The sequence below is a fragment of the Gobius niger genome, assembly GCF_951799975.1.
Source record: "Gobius niger genome assembly, chromosome: 3".
In the NCBI taxonomy this organism is placed as follows: Eukaryota; Metazoa; Chordata; class Actinopteri; order Gobiiformes; family Gobiidae; genus Gobius; species Gobius niger.
In genome coordinates, this window is record NC_136854.1 from 3,544,747 (window position 1) to 3,571,659 (window position 26,913).

General features: G+C 44.0%; 1 protein-coding gene across 1 annotated transcript in view; it reads left to right on the forward strand.

Moving 5' to 3' along the window:
* Nucleotides 1-353: 353 nt before the first annotated feature.
* LOC306960578 (NACHT, LRR and PYD domains-containing protein 3-like) overlaps nucleotides 354-26,913 on the forward strand; it is a gene marked incomplete at both ends in the record, with an annotated part of 45,316 nt that continues 18,756 nt past the window's right edge. The window contains 13 exons of the mRNA XM_079553010.1: nucleotides 354-424; nucleotides 724-1,038; nucleotides 6,713-6,811; nucleotides 6,884-6,947; nucleotides 7,050-7,236; nucleotides 7,304-9,074; nucleotides 9,139-9,306; nucleotides 11,245-11,412; nucleotides 11,483-11,656; nucleotides 11,936-11,979; nucleotides 18,009-18,528; nucleotides 19,867-19,891; nucleotides 21,140-21,254. Coding sequence (XP_079409136.1) covers nucleotides 354-424; nucleotides 724-1,038; nucleotides 6,713-6,811; nucleotides 6,884-6,947; nucleotides 7,050-7,236; nucleotides 7,304-9,074; nucleotides 9,139-9,306; nucleotides 11,245-11,412; nucleotides 11,483-11,656; nucleotides 11,936-11,979; nucleotides 18,009-18,528; nucleotides 19,867-19,891; nucleotides 21,140-21,254 — 3,721 coding nt within the window. The remainder of the gene's footprint in view (nucleotides 425-723; nucleotides 1,039-6,712; nucleotides 6,812-6,883; nucleotides 6,948-7,049; nucleotides 7,237-7,303; nucleotides 9,075-9,138; nucleotides 9,307-11,244; nucleotides 11,413-11,482; nucleotides 11,657-11,935; nucleotides 11,980-18,008; nucleotides 18,529-19,866; nucleotides 19,892-21,139; nucleotides 21,255-26,913) is intronic.

The window sequence follows — 26,913 nt, forward strand, 5'->3', positions numbered from 1 at the left end:
ACAAAGAAGCATCAAAAATGCAGCTTTTAGAAATGTTTTACACATTTATTCAAAATAAATAGTGCTGGGACTCGATTAAAGTTTTATATGGAGTTAATTATGGCCTTTGTATTTAATTAATTACATTCATGTGGGGGTTGTGTTTATTGTTTTGCTCTTTTCACTTTGTCATTATGGGATATTGTGTGTAGATGATGAAAAACAAATGAAATCAAATGCAGAATTCTAGACATAGTTCAGTTTATGGTTTTCTTCATTAATCACCCTTTGCTTCTATCTGTAATAATCTAAACCTCTGAAACATAAGAGTTGACAAAGTGAGCTCTGCTGTGATGTTCTGCAGGTTTCTGAACATGGATCTGAGAGACCACAGAGCAGACGGAGCTCCTCCCTCGAAAACCACTGACTCTCCCAAAGCTCAGAGGTGAGAGCTCTATATCTTCAGTGATGCATCATTTCAGAACATATCAGTCAGAACATCATCATAAAGTCAATCCAGAAACAGCCAAACCCTCAGCCAGTCCTAAGGTCTGGTGTTAATATAGTCCATCATCAACATGTGACTTTAGATTCATCTCAAACACAACTACTGCCTGGACCTTCTCTGATGATTTCATCACTGGGCTCAGTGTGGACCTCAGGGATCTTCACTGTGTGTCAGAGCAGAGTCAGGTTTGTCTGAGACTCCATGTGTTTCACTCAAGTGTTTAATCTGTGTCTCAGGAACGACCAGGAGCATCCTCCATCTGAACCTGGTCCTCCATGTGAGTCCCTCAGGAGCCACCAGGAACATCCTCCATCTGAACCTGGTCCTCCATGTGAGTCCCTCAGGAGCCACGAGGAACATCCTCCATCTGAACCTGGTCCTCCATGTGAGTCCCCCAGGAGCCACCAGGAACACCCTCCATCTGAACCTGGTCCTCCATGTGAGTCCCTCAGGAGCCACCAGGAACATCCTCCGTCTGAACCTGGTCCTCCATGTGAGTCCCTCAAGAGCCACCGGTCTATGGACAAACCAATAGGATTCAAGACAAAGATGTGAGTTTCCAGAACTGTTCATTATGGAATATAAAGGTTTTTGTTTAAAGCAGTTTGTGACGTATAACCAAAGGTTGTGCAGCTTTTATTGGAACATGACAATAAAATAGTATTTAGGAAATAAAGGTTATAAGCTGTTTGTTTAAAGGGCCTATACATGAGTTTCCAATGATGTCATAGTTAAGGCGGCCATTTTGAGACTGAAGTAAATGATGCTGAACGACCACATGTAACAATGGGCCTCATTCATGACACGTTCTTACTTACACATTTGTTCTTAGGAAGTTTTTGACTTTCACAAAATGTGTTTTAGATTAATGTTTCTTTGTAAGAACAAATCCTTTATAATTCAACAGGACGACTCTTAAACAAATCTCTAGGTCTGTTCATGGAGATTTGTTCTGTTCTCTTACGTCAGAAGAAAAGGAAAAAGCTTTAGTGATGTAAACGTCATAATCATTTTGTAATGAGACCCAAACATTTGTGTGGGTGCTTGAGTGCGGGGCTCCTATGGCTGAGTTAAAGTGATTTTTGGTTGGTTTACTGGTTTATTGGTTTATTTGGTTGTGACAGTGCAAGTTAATGCACAAGCCACACCGGATTGTAGCCTTGGGCTAATTTCCATCCGTCACTCCCCATGTGCACTCTCACACACAATGAGCAGGCGCCTCCTCAACGCCTCCTGCACACAAGTGGTGAAGGTGCAAAGCACATTGATCCACTCGGAAAGTCTCAGTTCACTTGTGCATGTTTTTAGTGGTAGGGGAAACCGGAGTACCCGGAGGAAACCTATGCAGACACGGGGAGAACATGCAAACTCCACAGAAAGGCCCCGTCCAGGTGGAAATCGAACCCGGGACCTTCTAGCTGTGACGCACGAGCACGAACCACGAACCACTGTAAAACATGTGGTTATGTTTATGTAAACACACATGTGGTTATGTTTATGTAAACACACATGTGGTTATGTTTATGTAAACACACATGTGGTTATGTTTATGTAAACAAACATGTGGTTATGTTTATGTAAACACACATGTGGTTATGTTTATGTAAACACACATGTGGTTATGTTTATGTAAACACACATGTGGTTATGTTTATGGAAACAAACATGTGGTTATGTTTATGTAAACACACATGTGGTTTTGTTTATGTAAACACACATGTGGTTATGTTTATGGAAACAAACATGTGGTTATGTTTATGTAAACACACATGTGGTTATGTTTATGTAAACACACATGTGGTTATGTTTATGTAAACACACATGTGGTTATGTTTATGTAAACACACATGTGGTTATGTTTATGTAAACATCCATCCATCCATCCATTTTCTTCCGCTTTATCCGGGGCCGGGTCGCGGGGGCAGCAGTCTCTGCAGAGATGCCCAAACTTCCCGGTCCACACACACCTCCTCCAGCTGTTCTGGGGGGACCCCGAGGCGACACCAGGCCAGCTCGGAGACATAGTCCCACCAGCGTGTCCTGGGTCTTCCACGAGGCCTTGTCCCACTAGGACATGCCTGGAACAGCTCCCGCGGGAGGCGACCAGGAGGCATCCGGAACAGATGCCCGAGCCACCTCAGCTGGCTGCTTTCGACGTGAAGGAAACTCATTTCGGCCGCTTGTATTCGCGATCTTGTCCTTTCGGTCATGACCCAAATCTCATGACCATAGGTGAGGGTGGGAACGTAGATCGATCGGTAAATCGAGAGCTTTGCCCCGACTCAGCTCCCTCTTCACCACGACAGACCGATACAGCGACCGCATCACTGCTGACGCCGCACCGATCCGTCTATCGATCTCACACTCCATCCGTCCCTCACTCGTGAACAAGACCCCGAGATACTTGAACTCCTCCACTTGAGGTAAGGACTCCCCACCGACCTGTAGAGGGGAAGCCACCTTTTTCCGGTGGAGAACCATGGCCTCGGATTCGGACGTGTTGATCCCCATCCCGGCCGCTACACACTCGGCTGCAAACCGCCATAGGTGAGGGTGGGAGCGTAGATCGATCGGTAAATCGAGAGCTTTGTCCCGACTCAGCTCCCTCTTCACCACGACAGACCGATACAGCGACCGCATCACTGCTGACGCCGCACCAATCCGTCTATCGATCTCACGCTCCATCCGTCCCTCACTCATGAACAAGACCCCGAGATACTTGAACTCCTCCACTTGAGGTAAGGACTCCCCACCGACCTGTAGAGGGGAAGCCACCTTTTTCCGGTGGAGAACCATGGCCTCGGATTTGGACGTGTTGATCCCCATCCCGGCCGCTACACACTCGGCTGCAAACCGCCCCAGAGCAGCTGAATGTCCTGGTTCGTTGAAGCCATCAGAACAACATCATCCGCTAACAGCAGAGATGAGATCCTGAGGCTCCCAAACCGGACACCCTCCGGCCCCCGGCTGCGCCTAGAAATTCTGTCCATAAAAGTAATGAACAGAACCGGTGACAAATGGCAGCCCTGGCGGAGACCAACACGCACCGGGAACAGGTCTGACTTACTGCCGGCAATGCGAACCAAGCTCCTGACGCTCATACAGGGAACGGACAGCCCTTAGCAGAGGGCCCCGGACCCCATACTCCCGGAGCACCCCCCACAGGGCACCACGAGGGACACGGTCAAACGCTTTCTCCAAGCCCACAAAACACATGTGGACTGGTTGGGCGAACTCCCACGAACCCTCAAGCACCCGACGGAGGGTATAGAGCTGGTCCAGTGTGCCACGACCAGGACGAAAACAGCATTGTTCCTCCTGGATCCAAGGTTCGACTATCGGCCGGATCCTCCTCTCCAGCACCCTGGAGTAGACCTTACCGGGGAGGCTAAGGAGGGTGATCCCTCTGTAATTGGAACACACCCTCCGATCCCCCTTCTTAAAGAGAGGGACCACCACCCCGGTCTGCCAATCCAGGGGCACTGTCCCCGACCGCCACACGATGTTGCAGAGACGTGTCAGCCAAGACAGTCCTACAACATCCAGAAACTTAAGGTACTCAGGGCGAATCTCATCCACCCCCGGAGCCACCGAGGAGCTTTCTCACCACCTCGGTGACTTCAGCCCCGGTGATGGGCGAGCCCACCTCCGAGTCCCCAGCCTCTGCTTCCTCATTGGAAGACGTGACGACGGGATTGAGGAGGTCCTCGAAGTACTCCTACCACCGCCCGACGACATCCCCAGTTGAGGTCAGCAGCCCCCACCCGCACTGTAAACAGTGTTGGTGAAGCACTGCTTCCCCCTCCTGAGGCGCCGAATGGTTTGCCAGAATCTCTTCGAGGCCGACCGATAGTCTTCCTCCATGACTTCTCCGAACTCCTCCCAGACACGAGTTTTTGCCTCTGCGACCGCACGAGCTGCAGCACGCTTGGCCTGCCGGTACCTCTCAGCTGCCTCAGGAGTCCCACAAGCCAACAAGGCCAGGTAGGACTCCTTCTTCAGCTTGACGGCATCCCTTACTTCCGGGCGCCACCACCGGGTTCGGGGATTGCCGCCGCGACAGGCACCAGAGACCTTACGGCCACAACTGCGAGCAGCCACATCGACAATGGAGGAGGAGAACAGGGTCCACTCGGACTCCATGTCCCCAGCCTCCCTCGGAATCTGGGTGAAGCTCTTCCGGAGGTGGGAGTTGAAGACCCCCATTACAGAGGGATCCGCCAGACGTTCCCAGCAGACCCTCACAACACGCTTGGGCCTGCCAGGTCTGACCGGCTTCCTCCCCTGCCAGCGGATCCAGCTCACCACCAGGTGGTGATCGGTTGACAGCTCAGCCCCTCTCTTCACCCGAGTGTCCGAGACACGCGGCCGGAGGTCAGACGACACAACTACAAAGTCGATCATCGACCTCCTGCCTAGGGTGTCCTGGTGCCACGTGCACTTATGGACACCCTTGTGCTCGAACATGGTGTTCGTTATGGACAAACTGCGACTAGCACAGAAGTCCAATAACAGAACACCACTCGGGTTCAGATCGGGGAGGCCGTTCCTCCCAATCACTCCCTCCCAGGTCTCACTGTCGTTACCCACGTGGGCGTTGAAGTCCCCCAGCAGAACAATGGAGTCCCCAGTCGGAGCACTATCTAGTACCCCTCCCAGGGACTCCAAGAAGGCCGGGTACTCTGCACCGATGTTGGGCCCGTAGGCCGAGACAACGGTGAGAGACCTGTCCCCGACCCGAAGGCGTAGGGACGCGACCCTCTCGTCCACCGGGGTGAACTCCAACACGTGACGGCTGAGCTGGGGGGATATGAGCAAACCCACCCCAGCCCGCCGCCTCTCCCCGCGGGCAACTCCAGAAAAATGGAGAGTCCAGCCTCTCTCCAGGAGTTGGGATCTGGAACCCAAGCTGTGCGTGGAGGTGAGCCCGACTATATCTAGCCGGTATCTCTCAACCTCTAAACACACATGTGATTATGTTTATGTAAACAAACATGTGGTTATGTTTATGTAAACACACATGTGGTTATGTTTATACAAACATGTGGTTATGTTTATGTAAACAGCATTTAGCATTCTCCCACAGTTAGCCTTTAGCATTCTACCACAGTTAGCCTATAGCATTCTCCCACAGTTAGCCTTTAGCATTCTACCACAGTTAGCCTTTAGCATTCTACCACAGTTAGCCTTTAGCATTCTACCACAGTTAGCCTTTAGCATTCTCCCACAGTTAGCCTTTAGCATTCTACCACAGTTAGCCTTTAGCATTCTACCACAGTTAGCCTTTAGCATGCTACCACACTTAGCCTTTAGCATTCTACCACAGTTAGCCTTTAGCATTCTACCACAGTTAGCCTTTAGCATGCTACCACACTTAGCCTTTAGCATTCTACCACAGTTAGCCTTTAGCATTCTACCACAGTTAGCCTTTAGTATTCTACCACAGTTAGCCTTTAGCATTCTACCACAGTTATCCTTTAGCCTCTGCTCTGACCTCTGTCACAGATTGTGTCAAGGCGAGATGTTCAGAGTTTGGTTCCTTCTCTTGAGGAGGTTTGTCTGACCTGTAGCTCAGCAGCTGGAGCTGATGTTCACAGATGTTCTCCAGGGCTTTGTGCTCTAAGTGCTGTCAGTAACTCATCATCTCTGCTCATCGACATCAGCGGCTGATTTAAAGCAGACGCAGAGTTTGAAATCATATTGGGCGACACAGTGGGTTCGATTCTCACCTGGCCGGGGCATTTCTCTGGAGTTGGCATGTTCTCCACATGTCTGCTTAAGTTTCCTCTGGTGTCCCCGACCACTAAAACATGTACAATAGGCCAGGATGAAGGTGTGTTTGAGAGTGTGAGCATGGATTAACGGATGCAGATTAACCCAAGGCTACAATCAAAAGTAGTGTGTTCATTAACATGCACCAAATAAGCCAATAAATAAATACACACAGGTCTCTAAAATGGGGGCCAAAACAACAGAAGTCACGTGACTGAAAGGCACCTATGGTTTAAAATTGGAGCGTTGTTGATTCCTGCTCTCCAGCTGAAATTATGACATCATCAAATACTAGCTAACGTAAATGATTCTTTTGTAAAAGCCTTCATAATATCTGTGATCTGTATCATTTTGAAAACAGTTCGTCATTTTTACATTTTTGAATTGATCCAGAATCCATTACAGTCCAGAGCCTCGTGATAAAGAACAGTTTTGTGTTTAATTCTGTCTCAGGACACTCCAGAAACATCCTCCGTCTGACCCTGGTCCCGTCTGTGAGTCGCTCTGCAGTGACTGGTCGATGGGTCATCCACATAACTTTTCCTCAGAGCCGTGAGTTTCCCTGATGTTGTGGATGATAAAGTCATGGACAGATGTGAGTTCTCTGTTGTGTCTCTGTCACAGAGTGGAGCAGGCTCCAGAGCTCAGAGCTCAGCAACATCACACTCAGCTGGACTCCATATTTAAGGTGTGTCCTTCACTGAAGTTTGGAGATGTTCAGATGAATGGACTTGTTTCACACAGATCTGACACTGACTGCATTTGTGTTGTTTCTAATGTGTCTGTGCAGCTTCTGGAGGAGGACATCTTCACTTTTGTCCAGAAGGAGCTGAAGAAGCTCCACAAGGTTCTGAGCACAGATTACCCAGAATGCTTAGAGCCTGTGGAGGATGAGGATGGAGACGCTTTTCTGAAGATCACTGTGAACTTCCTGAGGAGGAGGCAGCAGAAGGAGCTGGCTGAGCGTCTGTGGAGCAGTAGGTCCATTTCACTCAGTCATTTGATCTTCTCTGAGACTCAGTCTCTGTCTGTGTCTTCATTCAGGGAGATGTTCTGGAGTTCTTCAGCGTAAACTGAAGCGTGACCTGCAGCAGAAGTGTCAGTGTGTGTTTGAGGGCGTGGCTAAAGCAGGAAGCCCCGCCCTCCTGCAGCAGATCTACACAGAGCTCTACATCACAGAGGGAGGGGCCTCAGAGGTCAACCAGGAACATGAGGTCAGACACATGGAAACCAGGAAAGCAGGCGGAGCAGAGACAGCCATCACATTTGAAGACATGTTTAAAGGCCCCGCGGACACAGAGGCGCCCGTCAGAACAGTGCTGACAAAGGGAGTGGCTGGCATCGGGAAAACACTGCTCACTCAGAAGTTCAGTCTGGACTGGGCTGAAGGCAAAGCCCACCAGGACGTCCAGCTGCTGTTCCCCTTCACTTTCAGAGCACTCAATGTGCTGAAGGACAGGAGCTTCAGCCTGGTGCAGCTGCTCCATCACTTCTTTAGAGGAACAGAAGAAGTGAGCAGCTTTGAAGATCTGCAGCTGCTCTTCATCTTTGACGGTCTGGACGAGTGCAGACTTCCTCTGGACTTCACCCAAACCAAGGCCCTGACGGAGCCCACAGAGAGCGCCTCAGTGGAGGAGCTGCTGGTGAACCTCATCAGGGGGAGCCTGCTCCCCTCCGCTCGCCTCTGGATAACCACACGCCCCGCGGCGGCCAATCAGATCCCTGCTGAGTGCGTCTCCATGGTGACAGAGGTGCGAGGGTTCAGCGACCCACAGAAGGAGCTGTACTTCAGGAACAGGTTCAGAGACGAGGCCCACACAATCATCTCCCACATCAAGACGTCCCGAAGCCTCCACATCATGTGCTTCATGCCAGTCTTCTGCTGGATCCTCTCCACAGTCCTGGAGCATGTGCTGAAGACCAGAGAGAGAGCAGAGCTGCCCAAGACCCTGACTCAGATGTACATCCACTTCCTGGTGGTTCAGGCCAAAGTCAAGAACATCAAGTATGAAGGAGGATCTGAGACAGACCCACACTGGAGTCCAGAGACCAGGGAGATGGTGCAGTCTCTGGGAAAACTGGCCTTTGAGCAGCTGCAGAAAGGAAACCTGATCTTCTACGAGAGTGACCTGAGCGAGTGTGGGCTGGACGCTGCAGCCGCCTCAGTGTACTCCGGAGTCTTCACACAGGTCTTTAGAGAGGAGCCAGGCCTGTACCAGGACAAGGTCTACTGCTTCATCCATCTGAGTGTGCAGGAGTTTCTGGCTGCTCTTCACGTCCACCAGACCTTCTTCAACACTGGAGTCAACCTGCTCTCAGAGAAAGCTTTATGGTCAAAGGTTTTTAGCAGTAAATCAGTGCAGTTCTATTGCTGTGTGGTGGACCAGGCCTTACAGAGTCCAAACGGACACCTGGACTTGTTCCTGCGCTTCCTCCTGGGTCTTTCACTGCAGACCAATCAGAGGCTTCTCCAAGGTCTGCTGACACAGACAGGAAGTTGGTCCCAGGCCAGTCAGAAAACAGCTAAGTACATCAAGCAGAAGCTGAGTGAGGAAGTGTCTGCAGAGAGAAGCATCAACCTGCTCCACTGTCTGAATGAACTGAATGATGGTTCTCTGGTGAAGCAGGTCCAACGGTACCTGAGATCAGGATGTCTGTCTGAAGGTGGACTGTCTCCTGCTCAGTGGTCAGCTCTGGCCTTCATCTTACTGTCATCAGAAGAAGATCTGGAGCAGTTTGAGCTGAAGAAATACTGTGCTTCAGAGGAGGCTCTGCTGAGGCTGCTGCCAGTGGTCAAAGCCTCCAACAAAGCTCTGTGAGTGAGGTCTATGTAAGTATGAACCTTCTAAACTTCTCCTAAAACACTGTGTTCTCTCCAGACTGAGCGGCTGTAACCTGTCAGAGAGCAGCTGTGAAGCTCTGTCCTCAGTCCTCAGCTCCTCTAGTCTGACAGTCCTGGACCTCAGTAAGAACGACCTGAAGGACTCAGGGCTGAAGATGTTGTCTGTTGGACTGAAGAGTCCTCACTGTAAACTGGAGCAGCTCAGGTCAGAGGGTTTATTTTTCTTTTTAAATTAATATTTATTATTTTCTAAATGTATGAACACAGTTGTTGTTATTGGTCGGTAAAGGTTAAGATATTATTAAAATATAATATAATAAACAAGTAGATCATGTATTTGTACGTTTTTATGAGATTACTGCACAGAAACTGTGCTGCCTCAGGATAATATCGCGTATAGTGTTTAAACCTGAGTTTTGTGCCTGAACACTGTTTTATCAGTTTGATTCCAGTAAAGACAGTAAAGACTATGATCCTCACTGTTAAACGATACAAGTATAGAATCAATATAAAGTTTATGTACTCGAGGTACCAAACAAAATCTTATATTTGTAGAGATGTTTTGTTGTTGTTGGTCCAGGGACAGCGCTAAAGGAAGTGACAGTTTCAGCTCAAATTAAAGATACACATTTAAAGGAATAGGCCACCGTTTTTACATACTGAGATATGCTCTTACCTCACTTTAGTCGAGTTAATATATCCCTGTCTGGTCTTTGTCCGTGCGCTCTGCCAGGCAAACGGAGCACATACGCAGCCTCTCCCACATGTCACATAGCTCCAAAAAAGCTCACGATAGAAGCTACCAAGCTCTTCCACGTGTTCCCTATTTAAATAAAGTTACGTGAAGTGTTTTCATGCGAAGTATATTTACACAGAAATGTAATGTGTCGATTTGATAAGCAGATAAAAAGGGGGACTATATTGTGAGGCGTAATGATACGAGGAGTAAAACGTCCGCGCAGTAACTCCTAAAGGTTATTGACGGAAGTGAGCGGGGGAAGTCTTCGTATAAAAACACTTCACGTAACTTTATTTAAATAGGGAACACGTGGAAGAGCTCGGTAGCTTCTATTGTGAGCTTTTTTGGAGCTATGTGACATGTGGGAGAGGCTGCGTATGTGCTCCGTTTGCCTGGCAGAGCGCACGGACAAAGACCAGACGGGGATATATTAACTCGGCTAAAGTGAGGTAAGAGCATATCTCAGTATGTAAAAACGGTGGCCTATTCCTTTAAAGAAAGGGCTTTGTAATTAAGTGCTTTATTTGTCGTAATGAAATATTGTTCAGGTGTTAGTCCTGAGCCGCTGTGGCCGATCTGAGCCTCATGTTTGTGGAGGTCGAGGAAACCTCCTTCAGCCTCCTCTGATCCTCTGAAACAGTGCAGCGCCTCCTGGATGTGTCCCTGTTTCAGAGCGTGGTGTCCTGCACTGGTCAGCTCCTCCTTCCTCTTCCTCCTGCGCAGCTCCCTCCGCTCCGCAACAGTCTTTCACCATCATCTGGGAAGAGCTGAGCAGTTAATCTGTTTTATTCAGTTTTATTCAGTGAACGTCCATTAGCCAGAACAATAGAAGGCATGTGTGGCTTAGCTGTGAGTCTTGTCCGGATACTTCCTCCTTTGTCCATTCCTTGTTTCCTGCAGCTCCTCTTGTGACGCCTCCACTGTGCTGCTTCTACAATATCTGTATCGAAAACCAAGTATTGTTAAAGTAATGATATTAAAAATAATTGTACAGTCCCAGCTTTAGACAGAGTGACTGAACAGGGGACCAATCAGAGGAGGAGGTGGGCGGGGATAGTGTGTCCTGACTCTTCATTGGTTGAAGCGCCTCATGTTCTGTCTCTTTTAAATGATCGACTCTGCTCGATGAGATGTTAAATATTGTTCAAGATGTGTTTGAGGTCATAGGGGGTATGTGAGTGATGTCACAACAGCCCGGCAGAAAAAGCATTAAATTAACTGGCAAGTACGCAACATTATTCACTAAATTTACAATGTAGAAGCTTCTCTTTCTGTTTAGATTTAAAATGTGCACATCCTTTTTGACCAAACACCTGCAAAAGCCAAACAGCCTCTTTAAATCCAGTTCTTATTATTGTGTTTGTGTAACTTTGTGTCTTATTGTAAATGTTCCGTCTCCTCCAGACTCAGCGACTGTAACCTGTCAGAGAGCAGCTGTGAAGCTCTGTCCTCAGTCCTCAGCTCCTCTAGTCTGACAGTCCTGGACCTCAGTAAGAACGACCTGAAGGACTCAGGGCTGAAGATGTTGTCTGTTGGACTGAAGAGTCCTCACTGTAAACTGGAGCAGCTCAGGTCAGAGGGTTTACTCTTCATCTCTGTGAGTTTGTCATTTCTATGACTCTGTTTAACCCTGTGTGTTCAGACTGTCAGGGTGTCTGATCTCAGAGGAAGGCTGTGCTGCTCTGGCCTCAGCTCTGAGGTCCAACCCCTCCCATCTGACAGACCTGGACCTCAGCTTCAACCATCCAGGAGACACAGGAGTAAAGCTCCTGACTGCTCTACAGGAGGAGCCCCACTGCTCACTCTCCACTCTCAGGTGAGCACAGTTATTAGAGTTATTACACAGTTATTACAGTTATTACACAGTTATTACAGTTATTACACAGTTATTACACAGTTATTACAGTTATTACAGTTATTACACAGTTATTACACAGTTATTACTCAGTTATTACACAGTTATTACAGTTATTACTCAGTTATTACACAGTTATTACAGTTATTACTCAGTTATTACACAGTTATTACTCAGTTATTACACAGTTATTACAGTCGACACAAACAAACTGTGGATCTGAGTCTGTGTCTGTTTCAGATTGAGTCCTGCTGGAGAACGATGGATGAACCCGATCAGGAGATGTAAGTCTGACTCTTAATATACTTTTAAAATGTTGGTTGTTCTGAGAAGATTTGCTGTTGTACAAGTTTCTCTCGTGTCGACAGCTGCGATATTGACGTCAGGAGAGTTTGAGCTGTTTTCACTCAAACCTTTAGAACTGAGACCTTCATTATTATTCTGGAGAAAGTTCATGTAACCCTGTGTTCATCCTGTGTACATTTTCAACATTTTTAGATATTTATTGTTTTCATTTCCTGACATTTTTTCTGTGTTGCAGCTTGAGATGTGGATTTCTGCAGAAAACTTTCTTTTAAGCCAAATTTTCAGAATCTAGTGTTTGTTTTTCTCTCATGTCTTTTATTTGGTAGATCTGCATTTCCCTGTCGCCCCCTAGTGTACAAAAATGTACACGCCTAAAAACATCCAAAACATCTACATTTTCAATATGTTTTTCCACTTTTTGCATAAATCACATGAACTTGAAACTTTTCTGAAACTTCCAAACATGTAATAATGTTCTGGATTTTAATTTAAAATCCCAGTTTGAAAACTTAAAGCTGAAAGAAATTGTTCCACAAAAGCACAAAAGTGTGATTATATTTGTCATAATAAATTGTAGAGCTGAGGCTTTGTCTGTTTCCAGAGCCGTGTTTGTGTCACAGATGAAGTGAAATTCATTCATTTGGAAGAAAAGGAGTGAAATTTAACATTTTTATTGTATTTCATCAGATTGGAGCTCATTCCCATTGTCGGAACAGGAATAAAATCACTGTATTTTTTCTATTGAATATAATGGAAATAAGGCATTTCCAATGGATTTGACCCGGACTCGGGACTCGGGGCATCGGACACTCACTCATTTAAACTCTTCTCATTGTGTCTAGTGGAGAATCAGGACAGTAGTTTGATGGATAGACGAGAGTAAAGCCGTGTCCGTGGCCTTTTTGTCTCAAAGAGGAGTTGAATCCACACGGTTCTCACGAGCACAGTAACTTACAGTAACTCTGGTTCTCTGAATGTGCACAGTCTATAACGAGTTGGCGACTCACAGGCTAATTCTCAGTGGTCAGACAGAAATAACCGTCAGGTGCAGGTTTCAGTTTGTTTTAAATCAGCGGTTCCCAAACTGTGGGTCAGGGCCAGAAGTGAGAGAATGGGCCCATTTACCATTTTAAAAAATGGGGGAAATAGACCAGTAGTAGTCGTCTTAAATCCCAGTTGGGCAATGGCTTAGTGGTTAGTGGTTCTCACACAGAGGTGCAGGGCCTGAATTGAGGTCATTATTTTCCACTTCTGCTCTGCTTTACTGTACAGTGGAACTGTTTTGACCGTAAATAAGTCCGCTCTTTGTCCAATAACCATGATATGCGACTGTAGGGCCCAATGTGGGTTTTTCCTTAGGGCCCCAGAAGGGCCAGCACCGGCTCTGTTCATATTCTACAGTTTGTAAACTTTGTGTTTATATGGGCGGAGCCTAAACTCTTTTTTGTGTGTGCATGAATAGTAATTATCAGCTGAAAGTGACCTGAACACACAAAATAACCTGGACAAAGAGCTGCAGTCTGGATTTATTCTTGTGTTTCCTCAGGTTTACAAACCTGGGCCTTGTTTTCAACAGAGACTTTTCTGCTTCTAAACTAACCCCTGATTGTGACGCTCCCACTGAGCTGTTTCTTCACACTCAACATTATTGTTGATAAATCACTTGTTAATATTAATAATATTCATATATTTTATATAAAACATAAAGCCAAACACATCCTGTAGTTTCCCCTGGGCCACAGCTTCAGTATAACCTGACTGTAAACACATGCATCTGTTACAATGTTAGAAAAGTGGAAAGTTCTGAAATGCAGAGAAAATGTCGAATTCATCTCCTTTTCTTCCAAATGAAACGCTGACATCACAGATATGTGTGAGATTTAAAATGTGAAGTTTGATGTGAGAAAAGTCCAGGTTCTGCCATGGCTCCATTATATCCTAATGGGAAAATAACATGATTTCATTCATCTGGACGACAGGAACAAGGTCCAAACTGAAGAAATACAGGACAAATGTCAAACCTGACTCTTGTTCTGCAAAATGAAATGATCATATATATGACTTTTATACGGCGACAGGGGAGCAAAGACAAAGGAAGTCCTGAATGTTTTTATAATGAACAACTGGACATAAAGAATCGTCCACGACAGAAAAACTACAAATGCTTCAAATCCATTTTTTGCTGATCTTTGACACGTCCAAGGCTCTAAACACCACATCAGTCCCAGCTCTGAACTCTTCATTATTAGAAAGAGAATCAGGTTTTTATGTTGTTTGTGACAAACCTCAAAGGTTTGGTTTGAATCTGGCAAATAAAGGGTTAAAACTCCCAAATAAATCACATGTTTGGTAGTTTTGAGAAGGTGAGAAGTGATTCCTGAGATTCTGTCCATTTGTGTACACTAGGGGGCGACAGAAAGAAAACTGAAGGACGACACAAAGGTTAAACCTGAGACTTTATCAGTCCACACACAGCCCCGCCCACTGACACACTGCCCCGCCCACTCACACACAGCCCCGCCCACTGTCACACAGCCCAACACATTTGAACTTGAAGAAAGTCGTTTGAGAATTAGAACAAAAAATACATTTATTGTTTAGAAAAGAAACAAGTCTTTAAATATTCTTAACCCTTGTGTGCCCCATAATGCAGAGTTACACTCGTGGTCACCTGGGGTCGTTTTTGACCCCATTTTGTTTCTCTAATATCTCAGCCATAAAATATCATTTTTCAATAAGTTTGGGTTCTATCTTTAGTGTAGCTTGAGACTAATGGCCTGATACATAAAATGTGTGTTTTTTATTTTTTTTCAGTTTGTAGGCCTCGTTTATGTAAAAAAAAAAACACAAAATCCTGAACAAACAACAGTCATAAAATAGGATAACTCGGACTATCTGGTCAGTTTCCAAGTGGAAATAGTCAAACTTTTGTGTTAATGCAATTTTTGAATTTTCTCATACATTTGAATGAGAACAAATAGTTACATTTTGAAATAAATGTGGGTTCTATCTTTAGTTTGACTTCATAAAAATGCACTGATAGTACATTTACCAGTTTTTATTATTTTTTGGGTTGGTGGGACATGTTTATGTAAAAAAAAGTCAAATTTTGAGCCAAAAATGGCCCTGTAACACTGAAAATCCTGAAGTGGATATAACTCTAAGTATTTGGTGAATTGGGCGCTGGGAGAGGCTCAAAGGTAGAGCAGGTTCTGTTTTTGAAAAATGTTTCATTTTTGAATGAGAGCAAATAGTTACACTCGTGGTCTCTGGGGCAAAATCCCATTCATTTCAATGGACATGAGCCGATCCTGCAGGTTTTCTGTCTTTGACCTTTTGTACAGACTTCATTTGTGCTTCAAATATGAAACCATTATTATGTTTCCATCCCAGAGGACCTCCTTGACATGCACATTCATCAGATTTTGAATTCACATATTTTTTACAATAGTTACAGGCCCTAAAGCGTGAAAACAGCAGCAGCTCTCCATTCATTTCAATGGCAGTGTCCTCCATGTCTGTGATTCCAGCTATATTTTTGACTTTTGCCTTTCATACCAACTTCATTTCAACTCCAAATCCATAGCTTTTTTAAACATGCACTCCACAGAGCCTCCTCTACATGCACATGTACCACATTTTGAATTCAGTCATTTTTTCATAGTTTTAGGACCCAAAAAACAGTGCTATAACCCAGTTTTGAAATATAGCCACACTGTGATTCTCACTCTCTTATTTCAGGAAAGTCTCTATATTCTCATCAAAAAATCTGCTCAAAGCAGAGTTTACATCTTAATTCATGAACTTTTATCAAAATATTGAATGTTCAGTGCAGTTTGACAGTGAAAGTATAGTACAGTAGAGCAGTATGTGTTTGGAAAAACAAAGCTGTAAAAGTTATACAAACAACTGATATTCTATAAACACCAACAAATGCACATTTATTTATACAAAATCGTCTTTTTTGATCATGATCTCTCCTAAAACTGCTCAGACACTGATATGCATCAGATTTTATGATCTGTGATAAAGTATTGAGTGTTCACAGCCTTTTGTCTCTGCAGGTGAACAGTAGAGCAGCTCATATTTGGTTCAGGTGACGTTTATAAACACTCAAACTAAACTACTAAATACAGCTTCAGCACCAACACAGGGACAACACATCACAGTGAACATGTTCCTGGACCTTCAGAACAAATAAAAACACAATTCAAACACAGACACATCGTCCAACACAGACGTTCGTCCATCACAGCTCAGTTTGAAAAACAAACGTCCAAAAGAGAATCTCTCAGGTCAGTCCCGACCCACAGTCCACATCTGCACCAGCTGCTCTTAGAAACATTTATTTATATTCCATTTTATATGCCCTGTTATTTTTGTGAATATTTAAAATTCTTTCATTAGGTTTTTTTCTGAATTTGACCATATTTCCACATTCTGAAGCTGTATTTGACACAGTAAGTCCGAGAGTCCACACAGGTTTACATGAACATAACGTATGCCGTTCACCTGCAGAGACAAAAGGCTGTGAACACTCAAAACTTTATCACAGATCATAAAATCTGATGCATTTCAGTGTCTGAGTAGTTTTAGGAGAGATCATGACCAAAAAAGATGATTTTGTATAAATAAGTGTGCATCAGTTTTGTGTCTATAGAATATCAGTTGTTTGGAAAAACAAAGCTGTAAAAGTTGTACAAACACATTCTGCTCGACTGTATTTTTACTTTCACTGTCAAACTGCACTGAACACTCAATATTTTGATAAAAGTTCATGAATTAACATGTCCCACCGACCCAAAAAATAATAAAAACTGGTAAATTTACTATCAGTGCTTTTTTATGAAGTCAAACTAAAGATAGAACCCACATTTATTTCAAAATGTTATTTTATGAGTGAAATATTAGAGAAACAAAATGGGGTCAAAAATGACCCCAGGTGACCACGAGTGTAACTATTTGTTCTCATTCAAATGTATGAGAACATTCAAAAATTGCATTAACACAAAAGTTTGACTATTTCCACATGGAAACTGACCAGATAGTCCGAGTTATCCTATTTTATGACTGTTGTTTTTTCAGCATTTGGTGTTTTTTTTACATAAACGAGGCCTACAAACTGAAAAAAAATATTTAAAAAACACACATTTTATGTATCAGGCCATTAGTCTCAAGCTACACTAAAGATAGAACCCAAACTTATTGAAAAAATATATTTTATGGCTGAGATATTAGAGAAACAAAATGGGGTCAAAAATGACCCCAGGTGACCACGAGTGTAACTCTTTCTCATAATATTGTAATCACTTAATCAAAAAATTAAAAAAAACAATTACTGGTAAAAGTCATGGATGTTAACGCATATCCGAAAATTCAGACCATTTGATAAAACTATGACAGAGATGTGCATCGACAAAGTGGCCCTGGGGTCATTATTGACCCCAGGGACGACACAAGGGTTAAATCAGTAATTTACAGGAACTAAACTAAACCTTCATGAGTCTGAGACGTGTTTTGTTCCTGATAAACCACTTTCTAAGAGTTTAAATGTAAATGTTCATTATGTTTCTTTATCTGCGACAGCGCGACACAAACAACAATTCAAGTTTTAATACGAAAGAAAATGTTTGTTAAATGTCACTTCAGAACATTCCAGGTTATGTGTGGCTACGTCACAAGAGAAACTAAACTGAAACATAAATAAATGAGCTCAGCTTCACTCAGACGATCCTGTGAAGCCTTTGGAACAGAAGCATTTTTACAGAAACAATCATTAAAGCTCCTGTTTTATTCTATTGTCGGGGTGAAATGTTACAAACTGTGGCTTAAAAATGTGCAGTTTCTTCATTTTTTTGATTTTTAAGTGAAGCAATAATTAAATCGATCATGAATTTATTTATATATTTATATTTGAATCTTTGAGTCCATTTCAAATCAATGTAAATGTCGTTCTCCTCTAAAGAGTGAACAGGGACTAACTGCTGCTGTGTTTTCTCTCCGTCAGATTTCACTGAACTCTCTCTGGATCCAAACACAGCTCAGAGGAACCTCAAACTGTCTGACAACAACAAGAAGGCCACACATGTGAGAGAAGATCAGCCGTATCCAAATCATCAGGACAGATTTGAGAACTGGGCTCAGCTTCTGTGTGACTCTGGTCTGACTGGGCGCTGTTACTGGGAGGTCCAGTGGAGAGGAGTGGTTTCTATATCAGTGTCTTACAGAGGAATCACGAGGAAAGGAGGAGGTGATGACAGTGGGTTTGGATACAATGATCAGTCCTGGAGTCTGGACTGCTCTAAACGTGGTTTCTCTGTTTGGCATAAAAACAAACAAACCTCCCTCCCTCAGCCCTGCTCCTCCTCTGGGACAGTAGGGGTGCATGTGGACTGTGCTGCTGGCTCTCTGTCCTTCTACACAGTCTCCTCTGAGGAACTGATCCACCTCCACACCTTCAACACCACCTTCACTCACACCCTGAGCCCTGGGTTTAGGCTCAGGACTGAAGGCTCCTCAGTGTCTCTGTCAGACTGAGGATCAGAGTCTCAATTATACAGATGAGCTTCAGTCACATGACCTTTTCCTGACCTTCCTTTCCCAGTTCATTGATAAAACAAAGTAAATCATTAGAGATGTTGGAAAATCTCCTTCAGATAAATAAATAAAATAACTAAACCGTATGAAGGGAAACTCTTGGTCACGTCTTTGTCTTTTTCTAAATCCTTTTGTTCCAGAATCCTGAGTTCAACATCTGTCATTAAAACGACTCAATAAATGAATTAATAACATTGATTTAAATATGTGACCAATGCAAAGTGGATTTATTATTTGCACATGTTCAACTTTTTAAAGCAGATGGAGAAATGTGAAAGTAAATAATAAACTTGTCCCTTCAGTTACCGCTTGGTTTATTTGTAAGTTACAAATTCCCTAATAGTGTGGAGGGTCTCGTAGTCCCAGCCTCCGTTATGTGCAACTTCTACAGAGGGACTATAGAGAGCATCCTGACCAGCTCCATCACTGTGTGGTTCTTCTACAGAGGGACTATAGAGAGCATCCTGACCAGCTCCATCACACTGCCTCCTGCTGAAGGAGCCTCCAGTGCATCGTGAGAGCAGCAGAGAAGATCTGTGGAGCTCCTCTCCCCTCTATTAAGGAGATGAACTCGACCCGTCTCACCCGTAAAAGCCGTCAGAATCACCAGGGACTCTTCGCACCATCACACAGTCTCTTCAAGGTAATGCCTTCAGGGAGGAGACTGTGGAATCTACGGGTCAGTTCCAGTCGACTGAGGAACAGTTTCGTCCACAGGGCCATCGGGAAGCTGAACTCCCTGCCCTCCCTCATTCCAAAGCAAAAAGTCTCTTGTCAATTTCTATCCTGGAGAAGATAGATCGGCTGATTTTGTAACATCCACTAAATCGGCCTTATATATCGGATGATTTCAATTTTTTCGGGTTACTAATGTATTAATGTATGTGTTTTTTAATATTGTGTCTTATCTTGGGCCCCATATATAAGCAAACTGTTGCTTCAAGGGTGTCCCATTTATGAATATGCATGATTCCATTAATGAATGTGTAAATGTTTTTACCGTGGATTCATAATAAACATCAATTATCCAAAAAAAATATATATAGCTGAAAATACGAAATTAACATGTTAATTTAGTATGTTTTTTTATATATATTTTATATACTACACATACATATGCATATACCGCAAAATATGTTTTTTCTCCCCTTGCCGTTCTCCCGAGGAGTTAAACGCACGCAGGTGAAAGTGACAGCTGGTTGAAAGCCCCGAGTACACGAGCACTGTTCTAATACGTTTAACTTATGCATTCTCCCGTTCTCCCTAAGTCCATACTTCTCGTGTGCTCAGCAAGTACATACTTGCCGAGTACACGAGAACATATTCTTGAGTATTGAGAAACGGACAATGTTTTTGTGAGACCCATATAGTACGAGGAATACACAGAGAGGCGGACAGGAAACACCCTAACTGAACTTCCTGTGATTGTACAGTCCAGAAAAAGCTGAATTTGTAGTCAAAAACGTCCAAAGTAAAACTTATTTCGGTGACAGAGGGTTAGTATAAGTCCATGCGAGTCTAAAACTGTGGCTTTTGTGAATAAAGGGGGAAATTTAGAAAATTGATGAATTTCAGGAGAAACTCTGACAGAGTCGAACATGCTACCAGGCAAAGAACTCTGTTTTTTTTTTACGGAGGATGGGCGGGCCAATTACAAGCCACTTAAAAGCCAATTTAAAGGCATTTTTGGTGACAGCGGCTGCGTTTGCACACCATATGGTCCAACTGGGGAATGTGCACGCGCGTCAGATTGGGTCCGTTCCAATCCGACAAAGTCTGTGAAAGATATGAGGCTTTGAAATTTGCTGAAAATGGCCTCTCAGTTGCGGCCTTGTCATGACCACACCAAATAGTTAAAAAAAAATGTAATTGATGATTTTGAAAGCCACATGGGTTTGGGACATGTTGGCCAAAATTGGAGGCTTTCAATTGACAACTCGGGGATCAGGGGCCAGAAGTTCAAGAGGTACGATTTTGAAGGTTTGAGGTTCGACCAAGATGGCCGACTTCCTGTAGCATTTAGTGCGGGGTCATAATACATTTTTTTACATGTTCTGACGTGGTCTATGTCCTTGGCCAATGTCACTTTTGTACGATGATTTTTTCTTGCGACCGGTCGTCCATTGAGTCAATGTAAACTGCCTGTTTGAAGGGGCGCCACAGAGCCAACTTTCATTATTTTCTCTCGCGAACCCCACCCAAAATTAGAGCTCGCGGAACACTACATTTTGACCCCTGTTACTTGCGAATCGGTTCACGTTTGCTACGTGAATTCTTGCGTTTTCGTCCCCCGTTATCGATATTAATTTGTCCCTCGCGGGACACTGCGTGTCCGTTGCTCGGGCCTAATAAATGTTGTTTTCCTCTAAATAGTGAACAGGGACTAACTGCTGCTGTATTTTCTCTCCGTCAGATTTCACTGAACTCCTTCTGGATCCAAACACAGCTCAGAGGAACCTCAAACTGTCTGACAACAACAAGAAGGCGACACAAGATCAGCCGTATCCAGATCATCAGGACACATTTGAGGACTGGCCTCAGCTTCTGTGTGACTCTGGTCTGACTGGGCGCTGTTACTGGGAGGTCCAGTGGAGAGGATGGGTTTATATATCAGTGTCTTACAGAAGAATCACGAGGAAAGGAGGAGGTGATGACAGTGGGTTTGGACACAATGATCAGTCCTGGAGTCTGCTCTGCTCTAAGGATGGTTTCTCTGTTTTGCATAAAAACAATCAAACCCGCCTCCCTCAGCCCGGCTCCTCCTCTGGGGCAGTAGGGGTGTGTGTGGACTGTGCTGCTGGCTCTCTGTCCTTCTACACAGTCTCCTCTGAGGAACTGATCCAACTCCACACCTTCAACACCACCTTCACTCACACCCTGAGCCCTGGGTTTGTGCTCTGGGATTTTGACTCCTCAGTGTCTCTGTCAGACTGAGGATCAGAGTCTCAATTATACAGATGAGTTTCAGTCACATGACCTTTTCCTGACATTCCTTTCCCAGTTCATTGATAAAACAAAGTAAATCATTAGAGATGTTGGAAAATCTCCTTCAGATAAATAAATAAAATAACTAAACCGTATGAAGGGAAACTCTCGGTCACGTCTTTGTCTTTTTCTAAATCCTTTTGTTCTAGAATCCTGAGTTCAACATCTGTCATTAAAAAACACTCAATAAATGAATTAATAACATTGATTTAAATATGTGACCATGTGCAAATTATTATTTGCACATGTTCAACTTTTTTAAAGCAGATGGAGAAATGTGAAAGTAAATATATGTCTCCACTGCTCACATGTGGATGGATCAGGTCCAAACAAACCATTGAAATGTGTGAGTTCAGGGAGCGGAGCGTGAACACTGAAGTGTGTCGAGCCGTAACCGTGTGGGTCACAGGCTTCGCTTTAAACACTTTTCTTGCACAAATGTATTTGGTGAAATAACCGAGGGAAGAGACGGAGGCTCAGGGCGGATCTGTCGTAACGAGCAGAGAGACCGGACCTGGGATCAGCCCGATAATGACACTTCTTAAATCATTTACAATCGTCCAGGAATCACAGAGAAACGCTTCCAAACGGTGAATATGTTAAATACAGTGGATAAAGAGCTGCCTGTCAAATGATCGATTTATTCACTGTGTCGTACGGCGTCAGATCAATCACGACAATATGAAAATAAAATAAATGTAGAGTCTAATGTGGGTCAGTCTGTTTCCTGTCCACCTCCCAAAGCCAGGATCACATCTGGACTCTTTATAGTCAAGTTTAAATCAAGTTATAAATAGTCTTTGTTTTTCACATCAAAAATGTCAAGATTTTAGTAAATACATAAAATATTTCCTCCCTCATTACTGACATTTATGCTTCATTATGAAGCTGGTGGAGAGAGATTTGTCATCTGTCATCACTTTGGACAACATCTCTCTTTGTTCTTTTCTCTGTTTCTGTCTTTTTTTCCCCGCTCCCTGTGAACAGTGTTGATTTGAAGCCAAAATCTCAAGATGGAAACTTATTTATTATTTATTATATTATTTATTCCAAAGGGTGCACTCACTTTTTTCCTCCCACTGTTTATAAAGTTCCTCCAGTCACTCATGGATCACGGTGCTCTCCAAATGTTCACTCTTTTTAGACGTTTTCTGCCGGACTATATTATAACACACAAACCAAGTCTAAATCAGGTCATTAGGCCCGAGCCGGACACAGTCCCGGCAAGGGACTATTGTTTTTGCGTGGTTTCTTCTTCTAATTTTTTTTCAAAAATCATTGCATTTTTGACCCACTGAACGTGGGCGAAAACTCACCAAAATTGGCAGAGGCATTGGGGCGGCATGAACATTTATGGTAATGGATGAATTGGCCACGCCCACAACAAAATGGCTCCACAGCGCCCCCTGGAAGCTGACCCCAATTTAAAAAATTGTGCATTTTTGGGCTTAGGCCCGAATTCTTGGGCACAGTAAGGCGACTTCTGTTGTGATATTGGACTATACAAAACTATTAAACTTGAAACTTGAAACAGTGCAAGGGGACATCAGGACAATCCCAAAACTCAAGTGAAGCGCCACGCCCGCACGCACAGGGAGGCGGCCATTTTGCCTTTGAATTGTCTTTTAAGTGGCTTGTAAGTGGCCCGCCCATCCATGAAAATCGCCAGAGTTCTTAGCCTGGCAGCATGCTGGTATGCAATTTTCGAAATTTCCTCCTTTCTTCACAAAAGCCACACTTTTGGACTCATATGTATTTATACTACCCCTCTGTCACAGACAGAAGTTTTAATTTGGACGTTTTTGCCTCCAAATTCAAGTTTGTCTCAACTGTACAATCACAGGAAATTCAGTTTTTCTTTTTCCTGTCCGTCTCTCTGTGTGTTCCTCGGACTACGTGGGTCTCACCAAATTAGTGCTTCAATATCGAGGGTGCTGCAGGGCTGGAGCACCCTCTCAACGATTCTTTGGGCAGCCAGGAATTTACCCTAATTACAAAATGATAAAATATATTATTTTCTAAACTAAATTTGTTTCCTGCAAATACACGGGGGGTCTTTCACAACATAAATCTCAAATCCGTTGCATCATTCACTCAGCCTAAGTAGCTCCATTGGTAGAGAACTGGGTTTGCATCCAGGAAGTTGCTGGATTGAAACCTGGCCTTTACCCTTTTTCATTTTTTTCTTCTTTTGGACTCAGCACCTTCTGGGAAGAACATAAATCGGCGCCTATGGTCCCACACTCAAATTTCAGCCTGGGAATTTAGAGATGCCAAGCCGTCATCAGGCCCATGTTTGCATGGAATTATAGCTCAGTGATTAGCATGGTCGTCTCAAGTGAAGGAGGTTGCTAGTCCAAACACAGCCTTGACACTTTCATATTGCCTTCACCTTTTACATGGGGCACTGCACACATTGTCACAGCCTAAAACACATAAGTGCGGGGCGTTTCGTAAGATTTGCTGTGCCTGTGTGGCGTCTTAGCATGAATGTTGGGCTCCCAACCATGAGATTTCTGGATAAATTCTGACCGTAACTTTTTTTTTTTTTTTACCGTGCTTATGGTCCCACCCTCATGAAACACACTTTCAAAATATGCGTCACTAAAGAGAAAGACATGGGGGGATAGTAGGGAAACAATTGAGGCAACACTGGGGGGAAAACAATCGGGGAAATGTATGGGGGGGGGGGGGGGGGGGCATGACCTGAATTGACCACTCTCCTCCACTAGAGGAGGAACGAATTTCTGTCTGGTAATTTCGAGAAGAGTAGCCCACATCAGGCCCACAAATATGGCTTTGACACTTTTCTAATGCTTTCTCTTTTACTGACGGCTGAAGGCTGAGGCCAGGTTGGATGTGAGGCAGAGACGAAAGCAGGTTTTGGCAAATCGATCAGGGGGGATTGCAAAAAGCAAGAGCAATCAGGGTCTAGAGCGATCAGGGGCGGTCAAAATGAGCGAGTTCGATTGTGGGGCTCGCAAAGGGGCTAGAGGGATGAGTGGTCGGAAGGAACCAAAGCGAACAGAGATGGTCTCAAGGCATGAGAACGAGCAGAGGTGGTCGCAAGGGACGAGAGCGAGCGGGGCGGTTGCAAGGGACGAGTCCCCAAGGGCGAGGGCCTTCATCGCCGCTTGCGGCTTTAATTATCAATGTTTTTTCACAGCAGAATGTCCAGTAGAAGCGAAAAAACGCCACCTAAGGTAGTGTTAGCATATGTAGCATGGAGCTTAGGTAGCTTCCTGGTTAGCATTGTCCGTTTTGAAAGTATTTCTGGGCTGTTGAACCACTTTGCTGCTCATCACGTCTCTGTGTCTTTATTTAGTAGAAAGATTTATTCTTCATTTAGTGTTTGTTGAAGTGGTTTCTTTGTTTTCCCTCTGGCTGCTTCGAGCATGACCATATATGGACGAATCCGCCTGTATCGATCGTCATTTGAAATCAGGGACAGAGCCAGGTTTAAATGTATAACTTTATTTTGCAACATATGTTAGTTACAAGGATTTGCTCAGAGGGATTTTGGATCTTGTTTAGTTTTTAAATTAACTAGTTATTAGTGGACAAGTCAGTGGCACAGTGGTTAGAGCTCGTACTTCACAACAAGAAGGTCCTTGGTTCGATTCCCACCTGGACGGGGCCTTTCTGTGGAGTTTGCATGTTAATTAATGTGTCAATGAGTAAAAAAAACACAATTTGCTACAACACCTGCAGTGGCGCTTATAGCCTCTAGGGGCGACCTTGAGTGAAAGGTGCCAAACAAATAAAATGTTATTATTTGTTATTTACTTTTTCACACAGGAGAGGTTTGGATTTTTCTTTCCCATAATAAATGTGATCATCGTTTTCAAACTGCATTTTGTGTTCACTGTGAATGTCCGTGTGTGATATAAGAATCTTGTTGATGATCAGAAACATTTAAGTGTTGAATATTTAAACAAATGGAAGAAATCAGGAAGGGGCAAATCATTTCTCACTTCAATATATGTTCCCCGTATTTCTATGTCAGAAATGGAGTGAAGAGAGAAGTTTTAATCAAAGGGACGAGACAGGGATGTTCATTGTCACCGCTCACATTTGCACTTTTCATGCTTTACTATATACAATATAAATACATATAGTGTCTAATTGCTTGAGGCGACAGTGGCACAAATAGCTGGTCGTCTTGTGGTCGCAGGGTTGGCGGTCGGAATCCTGCAGGTGCACACTGTCCTTGTGTCCTTTGGCAAGACACTTCACCCACATTGTCGGTGTACACTGGTGTGTGAATGACAGAGTGAATGGGTGAGTGAGTGAGTGAGTGCTTTTAGTGCCTAATGCAGGAAAAAAAAGTAATACAAATGTGACCATTTACCATTAATTTGCCATAAACATTAAATATTTAAAGATTGTGTCTAATAAACATTTAATGAAACCGTTAGAGATGTTGTTCCTTAAGATGAATAAATAGAATAAAATAACTAAACAGTATGAAGGGGAAACTCATGGTCACATCTTTTTCTTTTTCTAAATCCTTTTGTTACAGAATTACACATCTGTTTTAAACATCTGTCATTAAAAACTTGTAAATGAACTGAACTTGACTCGATTGCTCTAAATATATAAAACATGCAAAGGGAGTTTATTATTTGCACATGCATATTAAATTCACATCCAAAACAATGAATATAATTTAGTTACGAAATATCTCTGAATACTGTAATGTTTTGATGAAGTTACTCGAGTATAAATGTACCTGACTCCTCCCACCTCTGCCCCTTTCAAACGCACCAGTCTAATCACTCACTGACTTTTATTACTGTGGCGTCACCTGAGGCGGAGCTGCTCTTTGCTCCTGGTCGAGCAGGTTTCTTTAGAGTCACACACGGGACGGAGAGGAGCCACGGAGGATATGACTGACACAGGACCACGGCTTTAGGGCCACACGCACCGATCCAGAGGGCCCCAGCTCCAGAGGGTCCAGCTCCAGAGGGCCCAGCTCCAGAGGGCCCAGCTCCAGAGGGCCCAGCTCCAGAGGGCCCAGCTCCAGAGGGCCCAGCTCCAGAGGGTCCCAGCTCCAGAGGGCCCCAGCTCCAGAGGGCCCCAGCTCCAAAGGGCCCCAGCTCCGGTGAGTTCTGGGACTGATTTCAATCCCACATTCAGGATTCAGGGGTTTGTGTGGGCAGGGTCACTGTGAGTCAGATATTAGTCAGATAATCACATAAATAAAGTCTGTTTCCTTCATTTGACTTTGACTTTTTGAACACAAACTCCTTTAATCATTTATTTTACATGTTTAACAGAGTCATATTATTTTAGACAATACCACACATTAGTAGGAAATCCAGTGTTGG